Source organism: Microchirus variegatus (genome assembly GCF_963457635.1).
Source record: "Microchirus variegatus genome assembly, chromosome: 4".
Classification (NCBI taxonomy): Eukaryota; Metazoa; Chordata; class Actinopteri; order Pleuronectiformes; family Soleidae; genus Microchirus; species Microchirus variegatus.
The window spans coordinates 6566855-6578493 of NC_139805.1; the positions used below are offsets into that span (position 1 = coordinate 6566855).

Sequence of the window (11639 nt, forward strand, 5' to 3'; positions counted from 1 at the left end):
TCCTTATAATCCAACTGACTTTAATTTAAAAAAAAAATGTGCAGGTAGGAATTACAATTGTAATAAGTGATTCGGGCTCAGAAGGTTTGCGGTTTGATCCCCAGCTCCTCCACTCTGCATGCTCACATGTCCTTGGGCAGCAGCTTGTGAATGGATGTGGTTATTATGTGATAGAAACAGCACCACATATACATGTGCTGTATTCCAATTCAGTTCAAGTCAATTAAATAAACTTTATTTGTCCCCAAGGGGCGATACAACGGCCCGTAGAGCAGTCATTTATGAATGAACGTGCGTGCCTGCGAATAGGAGGATGTTAACAGCTGCAGTGTAAAACAACTGTGAATGGTCGTCAAGAATAGAAACTGCCACTGGGAGCACAGTGATGAAATATTTTTGGTCAGCCATAAAACGTTTAAGGAAATGAAACATGTTTTTGTTTTGGAAAATGACTGGACTGTAGAGTAGAAGTCAGTATGTGTTTGTGTATCAGTACTGAAATAACTGCCGTGTCTATTTTTTACCTGTCTGTCCCTCAGGTGCGATACCTGAAGATCATAGAGAAGAGCGGTTACCAGGCATTACCATGGGTGCGCTACATTACACAAAGTGGAGGTGAGAAAATAACACACTGGAATAGACTTAACACAAACTAAAATCTTTGTATTTCAAAATGTGGAAGTCAGTGTGGGTTATTTTATTTTAAATCAAAGTTGATGGCATCATTATGTCAGATCAAAGCATCAGATAATTTGAAGTTAAATAAAACTAAATATTCAATTAATTTGACGAGATTAAATCTCAAATCAAAAGCACAGTTTGAGGGTTCTTGCTTCTTATGGGCATCAGTCTAAACCCTTCACGGGCACATCAGAGCTTACCCTGAGGTTAAATGCAATGTTTTCCTTGCGCGAGCGTTGTTAAAGTCTGTCTATCGACATCACTATTCAGTGTGTGCCCCAGGAATGAACCCAGCTGCGAAATCGTCCATCATATCCATTACCTGGCTCTATCACCATGAGCCATGGCCTCAGGGGCTCAGACTGACACCACACAGGATGCCACGGATAGAAAACCTCGATCAGGGATTCTGACTTCTGGCATGGATTTCTTAGTTCAGGCCGGGGTTACGTGCGTGTTGTCTAAATTTGAATTCAGCTGAAGAGTCAAGAAGAGTCGGTCGAATGTGGTTCGGCTGAGCCAGCACCTGGGATTCTGAGTTTAAAATGGGAATGAATACGTCTTCGTCACATTTATCAGACTCACGTTTGTGAGCTTTGAAGTTTCATCAACCCACTGCACACTTGGTTTTTAGACAGATGGCACCTCGTCCGCTTATTGCCACGGTAAAAGCTACAGTGTATTGATGAAACCGCAGCAAAATCATCTCATTGGGAAGCAAATGGAAATAATATGGAGATTGGAGCTCAACGCCTCCACCGAACCCGAACCGCCCAGCAGAAATCTTTACATTTCATACCTACCATGCACACAAGGGATTCTCCTGGCTCTGTCACATCACTCATATCCATTACCTGGATTTGTCAGATACAAGTCTGGGGCTGCAGAGGTTGAAAGATGCCACCGAGTTGCCAGGAGGCTCTCAGGGTGGCACTCAGCAAATGCCAAGGTTACTGTTGCCTTTGCTTTAACATCAGCAAGGAAGTAAAGTAGAGGGAGGTGGAAAGAGAGAGAGGGAGAGAGGGGTGGCATAGAAAAGATGAGTAAGAGAAGGAAGAGTGATGAATTTGGGCCGACTGGAGAGGAGGCTATCACCTTTCGCTTATTGTTACGATCAGCAGTGCACAGGAGTGAGGCCGCGGGGGGGGGGGGGTGGCGATGATCACATTTCAGTCAGCATTCCACACAGACACACTCACGCTGATTAAACAATCGCCCCGTACTGTACACTGACTTATTAATGTGCGATGAACATGCATTTCACGGCCGTTCTGCACAGCAGTGAGTGATGACTTCATTGTCACAAGGATGGTATGATCAGCCAGCGTCACAGTGCAGAAAATGATAATGCAAAGGACTTGATCTTTGCTTAATAATATTTGATATGATGTGATTTTGAGATTGCCGATATAGTCACGATAAGAACTTGTTCATATTCAGAGTAGTAGACTAGCAGAGTAGTATCTATTAGGTGGGCAAAACATGGGTATCGTGAGATTAAACCACACAGCTTGTGTAGTGGTTAGCACAAGGCCCGGGTTCACGACCCGGTTGGAGCAAGGGCCTTTCTGCATGGAGTTGGCATGTTCTCCCTGTGTGTGCGCGTGGGTTTTTCTACGGGATCTCCAGTTTCCTATCACAGTCCAAAAACATGCAGTTATGTTGTGTTCCAGAGCCCATCCAAACAAATGGGATGTGGGACTTATCCTACCTGAATTGTACTAGCTCCTACTTCGTTCCAGCAATTGAAGTCGAATGTTAGAAAACGTGGCGCTTTCCCTTTATGTTTGAAGACGCGTTTTGACTGTCAGCAATTCAGTCTACTTACATACACAAGCAAGCAGTTTGTAAAAAGCGATACATATCGATATGTAACGTCATGAGTATACTTTTACCTACATATCTTCATGCTAACAGATAACGACGACGACAACAGTTTCACGCCATAACATGAAAAACAAGTTGTGATAAAAATTGCTGCGTCTAAAACGACTCTACTCGCAGAAAAGTAACGTTTATAGCCTATTCATGTGACTCCATGGGCGCCGGCATTATTCTCCGACTTCATTTTGGTGAAGTGTGGGTAGGTCGATCAGCCCCCGACTTCGCTAGTAGGAGGTCCCACTTCGACAGGCATTCCAGTACACTTTTTCTAGTTGGAGGTAGGATAAGTCCCACGTCCAACTGGTTTTGGACGGGCTCTGGAACGCACCATTAGGGAAATTGGACACTCTAAATTGACCATAGGTGGGAGTGAATGCTTGGTTGTCTCCCTGTGATGGACTGGTGATCTGTCCAGGGTGTGACTCCGCCCTATGTCAGCTGAGATTAGCACAGCGCCCCCTGCCACACTTGTGGGGGATAAAGTTGTAGAAGTTGGATGGATTTTGGCTGAATAAAGCAAGAAAAACTCAAATGTACACAGCTCTTACTACTGAAACACTGACGATCCCTTGTTCTGTTTATCATGCATGGATGAAACTCTGACTTCGACAAATAAAAAAAACAACATTTCAGTTTTCAGTTAATGTCCCAAGGCTGGATTTTCAGTTAGCTTTGTAAATTTGCCTTAAAACCCAGAGTCGCTGTTGTGATGAAATGCAGGGGTTCTCCCTAAGTTATTTGCAACATAGCTGAACATTTCCATTCCATTCTAATATTTCACTATGTTATTATATTAAATATTAATAATATGCTTTAATGGAGAGGCACTAGAGTCTGTATTTGTTGACATCTTGTTTAGGGATTTAATCAGCCTCACTTTGGCAGTGATGTGATGTGCAGCGGTGGTGAGCGGAAGAAAACTGTGTTAATGCTCTGCTACTTTTTTTTTGGCAGATTACCAGCTCCGGACAAACTAAAGGGCACAGATGCTGCTAGACGAATGGATTCTCCTGCTGTATCTCTCCTCTTTTCTCCTCTCGTCTTCTTGTCTCTCCTTCCCTCTCCTCCCCTCTTCTCTCCTCTCCTGCTCTAATGGACAGCAAAGGACAAGTGCAGGAGGACACATGACATTTTTATCCACTGTGAGCGGAAACCAGACATCATCATCATCAGCTCTTCCAAACTCCGCACAAACGGGAAAAACTGTTGCATAACCTTTGACCTGTGACTTTTTTTTCTTCTTTTTTTTATAAAGATTCCTCAGGACTTAAGTTAAAGTGAATGATGAACTGTTAACTTGGTGACGCCCCCGTGGTTCTGTCAAGCTCATTTGTTTTAATGTCCCACAAGGTCAATTTAGTGAATTTGGGAAAAAAAAAAAAAAAAAATTTTAAGGGCCACTGTGTAAGAAATAGTGCCATCCGGTGGTCAGACAGACACCTCCTCCCTTTCCCAAGTGTGTCAGGGAACTATGGTGGCCTTTGCATACCAGAGAGGGTGTTGCTCTTTGTTTGTTTTGCTTCTAAATACGAAACATACGTTTTTATTTGAAAGGCTACAAAAACCAAACATTTTTATTTTAAATGCAATATCTGCTAATAAGTCCTCCTAAATTGTATACACTTGACAATATAGTATAGTTTTACTCAAAATGTGTAAGATGAACAAATTGAGCATTGGAAGAAACCTTACCTATTTAGATCTCTGCTCTCCCCTTAAAAAATATGGAACATGCAGAACAGATCATGTTGTCCAGAATTCAGTCATTGTGATTGCTTAATATCACTTAGCTTTTCTAAAAGAGACATAATGCTACACAATTATAGGTTCTATTTCATTGTTTTCCCCTTTCTGCAGAAGAAATCAAATGTTATGTCTAGGATTTGAACCACTACACCACATTATCTTCCTTATACATTATTAATTAATCTTCATGTTCGTTGAAGGCACATGTTTTGCCTGAACTGCTACATTATAAGTCCATTGCCTTAAAAAAAGAAAAGAAAAAAACACCTATGTATCATCACCTTTAGAACAGTGAGCATAATCCCCCCGGTGCACTGAAGCTAACACCAGTGACCAAATCAATGATTAATAAGGCACAATATTGTCAGAGGCGTTGGCAGTGTAACGTAATATCGCCGACACACTCCCGTGGGGCCTGTAACCTTGTCCTCGTGCTCAAAAAAATCAGCATGCTGCTCTGACGAACACACTGAAAGATTACGGCGCAGACCTTAATTTGTCATGTTGTTATCTGTATATGTTTATATTGCACTTTAGTTAGTCTCCTGTGGAAAATGCTCGGAATGGCAAGAAAGGTATAGGATCAGGATGGAGAGAGCGGTAAGACAAAAGTGAATTCACCTCAAGGGGTTTGATTCTTTGCAGAATACTGACAAAATGTTGAGGTAATCGTGATTTTTTTTTTTTTTTCATGACTGGTTACTTTTTATATGTGGACCTTTGCAGGAGGCTTCTATTCTTCTTCACAGTAGTTGGTGGTGTAATTTCCTCCCTGCCTCTGTTGTCGATGAATTGCACCACATCAACTCACTGTCAAAGGGGGAAAAAAAACCAATGAGGATTTTTAATAAATGTGTTATCATCATTAATTTATCAACTGCTGTTTGTCCATAGGAAACAAAGGGATATATTTGGAAATAAACATTTTTTTTTTTTTGTATTTGTTTTTTAAAATCCAGTTTGTGAGAGAATCTTCTTTGTTGTGTCTCACGTCTTTGTGCGTCAGATTGTGATCGACGAATAATAAAATACCTTGAAATGCAGAAAAAAATTGTAGACGTAGCCATACACGTTTAACCACAAATATATAAAACGAAGACATCTAATTTACATTAAAATACAATCGTCAATCATCTAAGAATTTATATTTGGGAAAGCTGAAAATAAGTAGTCTTACACCTTAAGAGTTCCTGAAAACTGACTTATTTGTTCCTAGCGGCAGAAAATGTCACCTTCCCAAAAACTGCTGTAAAAATGGTATATATACTTTTTTTTTTCCACTTTAAATTAGTCAGTCTTCTAAAACTACTTCAGCCTGGACTATACACATCAAATATTAATAATATTTTTGAGATTTTAACCATTTAAAGGCCAGTATGTTTACACAACCCCACTGTTTGTTTAATCAATTTCAGCTCATATAAGGAACTGATATGACAGTTCTAATATTTACCAAAACATTTATTTACAGCCAAAATAGCTTAACTAAAAAACAGAATGGCAGAAAATGTCCCTCGAAACTCTTAAGGGTTAAAGAATATGCCATTCAGGCATGGGTGTGGTCACAATAATCCTGATATAGAGCAGACCAGATCATGACTCTAGTGGAAAATGTGAAGGTGTAAGAGTTCACGATATGACGACAGCAGATTAATGATCAAACTAAAAACAACTGTGTCAAAGATATAGCAAAACGTGCATTTTAAAACTCCTGGAGTACACTTACTACAATCGTCTCAATTTTGGGAGAAATGGGAGTATTAAAATGTTAAAACACTACACACTACACTGTAGCAGGACACATGTCTGCTTCACGTTGGTTGTTTCTCGGATACTTTTCCCTGTCCTGGTCTGTCTGACTCCTCTCCTCCCACACTCATGTTTCTCTCTTCACATATCTTCCCTTCACCTCTCGCTGTCATGCATGGACACACAGGCTGCAACTCTACTGTAAACTTAGGATTACAGGATTTATGAGTTGTCTGTAAAATGCGGCATTAACCTTGTTTTTTCTGTGTGTGTGTGTGTGTGTGTGTGTGTGTGTATATGCGGTCGACAGAGGGAGGGAAGTGGTGCTAGTCTATACCAGCACCAGCCCCCGACAGATTGCTGCCTTGTGCATTGTGCCTCCACTTTGCTGTCTATCATCAAACCCAACAATGGTTAACTGTGTGACCCCCCCCCCCCCCCCCCCCGCTCTCATCTCAAGGCAATAGGCCCGTGTGTGTGTGTGTGTGTAGACGGATAAAGAGGCGTGACTCTCGCACACATGCGTACAAATGAGACTCAATGCAGGACCTGTTCTGAGCTTCTTCTCTGAGACAATGTGAGGAATTTTCTCTTGAAATCACTGCTAACTTCATTTACATTTCACATCAAATGATTAGTCACACTGCATCTCACAAGTGTCAATGACAGAAATTGCTTCTTTTTCCCCCCCCTGCATTTAACAGTCACTGTTTTTTGACATCTTTCTGGAGGCAAGACTCAATACCGACAACAGAGCGGTGTCTGCAGACTGCAGACTTCCCCAATTCCGTGAAAGATGATTAAGCATATTGACAACCCACTTCAAACTTTTGCAAGCACACTGAAATTCAATGACTGTCTATGTTGATGTAATGGATTTTGTTTTTTCTCCAGCAGTCATTGCTCCTTCTCTGCCTCAGAGAGAATAATAAGTACTCACTATGCGACTGTCATCTCTGGCTGCTGAATCAGGATTAAAATAATGAATAATAATCATTGTGGGCCGAGAGCTCCACTAGGATTCTTCAACTGAAATAAAAATAAGCACATAAAAATATTTCTTTCACATACGTACTTGTATATTCAACTTACTCAAGTGAATGTCTTGTCTTTCTCGGTTGCACTTATCACTGCATTAATGGACTTTTATTCAGCAGGAGGCAGAAAGAAGCCAAAGCACCATCGTACAACTAGCTATTTTTTGTTTTTTTTGTTTTGGGTCATTTGCGTTCACCTGCAGGTTCTTACAGTGAGACGGTTCCATGCCATTTCCTTTTGTTTTAAACATTTCAAGAAAGCCCTAAAGACATCTGCAACATCCATTTTCTCTAACATTGCTTTAAAAAAAAAGAAAAGAAAAGAAAAGGAAAACAGGAACTGGTGGCCTCAGTTTTGGGGGCAACACACTTTGACACAAGTTTCCTTGAAAAGTAGTAGTAATGAGACCCATGCACAGCAGCCATTTTAATACGTTTTAACAGTAAAATCACAGGTATTAACAAAGACTTTATTCAATTCTTGTAAGTCAGGCCTGGAATTTAGAATTCAAAAACCACTTCCTGTTTTATTTTGTACTATTTCAGTTCTCTTTGCTTCTTATGACCTCACTTCCTGTCCTCGCACTGATGACCTGCTCTGCTCTAATTTGCTTCACCTGTGTTCAATCACCTCACCACCTTGAGTGATTCTCTCCTCATTCCCTCGTGTCATGTGTTCCTCAGAGTTTCTCCTCTTGTTCTCCTGCTATATTAGATTTTGGACTTTGTTTGTGGACTCTTTTTTCTTTTAGCCACATGATCCTGTAGCTTTGCCTGTCACTCTGTAGAAGTCACTCTGTAAAGCCTGTGACTGTGAGTCATGCCTCTGAGTCCATAGATGAGCCCAGAGTTGTCAGTTCGGGCTTCTGGAGGTCAAGCTAGAAACTGTGCATACTTTTGGAGAGTGGATTACATTCATCATACACAGTGCGGCATTTATGAAGTGGATCTTTCCTGCTCGTCTGAAGAATGTAAGTACAGTATTCACCCAACCTATTTATTCTTTGCTTTACTTCTCCACAAGCCCCTGAGAGAAACACATTTAATTTACCAAAATGATCAACCAAATGTCTGTTTAGTAGGTGATGCACATTTAGTTCATCTGGGCGTATTGCTTGTCGTCCAAAGGGATTCATGATAAAATAAAAAAGCATCCAAAACGTAAAAAAAAGCAGATGAGTCAGCATAAACCAAAACTCTGAATAAACCGCGACTCGTGCGTCGAGTGCTTCACATTACACACGATCGTTTGATTCAGTTTAATATAAAACAATATAGAAGAAAACAAGGTGCTACACAAATACTGTGTTGATGGACAATTTAAAAAAACAAATCATCCATAATTATTCATACAGTCTAAAGTGCTTTGTTATTATATTTCTCCAACAACAACAACAACCATGTTATTGATTCACATCTGTCTCAAAACACACACCATCATTATCAACTGAGTAGATGAAAGTTATTTTAATTCTTAATTGAACCAGCGTTAAATCTGTCACCCATTGTCGAGGTAAATTTTTTTTTTTTATTGCAAATTTTGTTGCAACTCTACAGTCTTTTACCCATATATTACATGTTTATGTGGTTACTATTTACATTTCCAGGTGGTTCTTTATACCCATGAAACTTCTACAATGAGAGAAGCAATTAATAGATGAATGATTCACATTAATGTTTGGGTCGACCTTATGTTTATACAATGAACAAGATAATTTCAAATGGAACCAAGTTATGCTAACATGTTAGACCTATGTGTTTAATTCCAAACTAACATTCATTGCCAGCATTAAAAAATATGTGCTTTTCATTTAAAAAATAACATCCTAAAATACAAACCCACAGCTCTTCTTGTCAGTGACGTGACCTCTGTCCTGCCGCCACAGGCAGCACCTTTTAGTCTCTTGTGGTACTTGTGGTGTATTAATTACACAATGATAATTGTTTTTAACTTTGAAATGCCTCTCAGAGCAATCGCACTATAGTTAATCCATTCTTTGTCATTGTGCTTCTCCTCGGTCTTTTCATTCTGCGAGCTATTAATAACATCTACGAACTCACACTTTTTTTTTTTTTTTTTAATCTCATACGCACACTGACGTGGTGAAAAAGATGAAACATGTAAGCAGTGTTTTAATTATTATGGAGTGTTAGGGCCACATGTAAAAAAAACAAATTGACAGAAAAAAAAAGGGGGCATGAATTCTGAGAAAATTCTCAGATTGAAGTCAGAATTCTGAAAAAAAAAAATAATAATAATTTGCATGGCCCAATTACTCTTGTCATGTGGCTAATTTAACACGAGCATGAGGCAAACATACACAAGTCTCGATCTGGTTACGTCTCATATGAGATTAGCCAGACTGGATGTAGTCTCTCTGCGAGCCTGGTGCTCCATGCGCCCGGAAACGGTGAAAATATTCCAAACCCGGTCCGCCAACCGCCGACCGTGTCTCGTTCTCTCCAACAGGATAATCACAACGGAGTAAATCCCGACACCCGCTACCGCGGCCCCACCTCCTGCCAGCAAAACCACTCCGGAGATGTACATGTCATTAAGGGCTTGACCGGGCTTGGGCATGTGGTTAGCCAGGGCCAGATGCAGCAGGACCCCTCCACAAATTAACAGTGACAGGCCAGTAATCAAAACCACAAGGAGGTCGGATAAACCGCCGCTTTTCAGCATGTCGATTCGCCGTCGGCTCCGAATGCAGTTCATGTCCTGCACGGCCGAGCTCAGCAGCTGTTTGAGCAGGACTCCCAGGGCGAGCAGGCAGAGGGCCGTGCCCGCGCCCAGCCGCCACTCACTCGAGACACTCGTGGTGGTGGAGAGGAGTCCAACTCCGCCCAGCCCACAGCCCAGGATTAGAAGCACAGACACGCAGTAGCAGAGCAGAGACTTCCCGGGATCTCTGAACCACCACAGCTCCACCTGCTCCTCCAGGATGCTGTGCTGAATCTGAGCTGGGTTTGCCGGTCCATTTAAGCCCAGTTCAGGGACACTGTTCTCTCTCAGGGGGGGAAAGTCATGCAGTTCAGGCATTTTAATGCCACTCCCTGCCTGCTGAGTAGAGAAGCCGCCACCACGTCATCCAGTTAGTAATCTTTTTAAGTTCTTAAACTTCCACCAGCGTGTACGGATCAGCACAAAATTCCAGATGTTTTGAGAAGCTGCTCCACATAAGAGAAGTGTGGGTCGTCGAGGGTAGAGGGTTTATCCGCCCCTGGTTCTATGGCAGATAAATCAGTTCAGGGCCTGTGCCTCCTTTTGAATGAAACCGCTGATCAGCATCCAAAGCAAAGAATCCACACATGCACGAGATTTCCAATTTGGTGTTGCAGAGTGGCAGCAGTCATCTGGAAGAGAAGACAGATGATGTAACAGGGTTTGTACAGCGTGTGGTTCATCGTGCCAAGTTTATTTGCCCTAAGCCACTTTGCTGGTTCAAAAGAGATTTGTCTGAGGGAACTCAATCAACAGGAAATGGGAAGTAATTTATGTGATATGAAAGCATAATTATGAATATAGGAAGTGTTTTTATCCCCACTTTAAAACATATTCATGTGACTTTAGAATGAGCACTTTTTTTTATAACTGGGAGCTGTGGGTCATGTTGTACCACCACTGGACCCTTCATTTTACCTGCAGACCAATATATACTTTGTCCTCCAGGCTTAAAGGGAGAGGCACACTGAACCTTTAAAGCTCACATAGAGTGGTCCTGTTGCACATGTATGTTAGTTATGGAGTTCTACTTACATACATTAACTTGTTTTTATGCTCAAAAACCTAGATAGAAATATAGAAATCTCTCCTCACTGACGCTCTCCTCAGCTGCTGTGTTTCAGACATAAATCTCACACCCAGAAGACAGAGTGTGTTGTGATTGGCCCGCCAGCGTAGAGCCTTCCCAACTGTCTTGTGATTGGCCAATACCCAGAAGTGACATATTCAGCACACCAGCTCTCAGAAGCACAGCTCCCCCCTCTGGAACGGTGGATGCACTGCTACTCATAATAAAAACATTGTTTTAACAATGTTTAAAAATAGCTTCTTCACGACTCCCCGCCGCAGTCCCTTTTAGGACTTAGACGCAGAGTCAGACCCAGAAGTCAGAAGACACTGTCGCTCGTGAAACACCTCCACAACGGACGTTATTCTTCTTTTACGGTTCAATGTACGCAACCGGATGTGCCCGGACTAGTGCCCGGAGCAGGAGGATCTGCTGTTCAGGAGAACCGCTGTTTACGTAACCAAAAGGTTTTTTTTCAGAGATCTCGCTGAGCCTGAGATTACAATAAAACACAGCGTTCTCAGCAGTGGCTGAACTGTTTGTTTAGAACCTTCAGGGCTTCTTAAACAAGGTTATGATGCAGATACACACTAAAAAAACAGCGTTAATTGGAACTTCCGGTCTAGGTCCACTTTAACAAATGCAACAAGATGGTTTAGTACATTTCATAGTACTAAATTGGTAATAGGTGTTGTACCATTATAACTTATCAGTCTAGATCAAAACAAACTTTTACAACCTATCGCTA

At 41.4% G+C, this 11639-nt stretch overlaps 2 protein-coding genes across 2 annotated transcripts in view; one reads left to right on the forward strand and one right to left on the reverse strand.

Moving 5' to 3' along the window:
• Positions 1-3542, forward strand: part of ap1m3 (adaptor related protein complex 1 subunit mu 3) — a gene marked incomplete at its 3' end in the record, with an annotated part of 28477 nt that extends 24935 nt beyond the window's left edge. The window contains exons 11-12 of the mRNA XM_083887463.1: positions 540-615; positions 3520-3542. Of these exons, the coding sequence (XP_083743589.1) occupies positions 540-615; positions 3520-3542 (99 nt within the window). The remainder of the gene's footprint in view (positions 1-539; positions 616-3519) is intronic.
• Positions 3543-9441: 5899 nt separating this feature from the next.
• On the reverse strand, positions 9442-10140 carry tmem125a (transmembrane protein 125a; the record flags this gene model as incomplete). The annotated part of the gene is made up of 1 exon (XM_083887437.1): positions 9442-10140. The coding sequence occupies one exon, from the start codon at positions 10138-10140 to the stop codon at positions 9442-9444; it is 699 nt and encodes a 232-aa protein (XP_083743563.1).
• Between the last annotated feature and the right edge of the window lie 1499 nt (positions 10141-11639).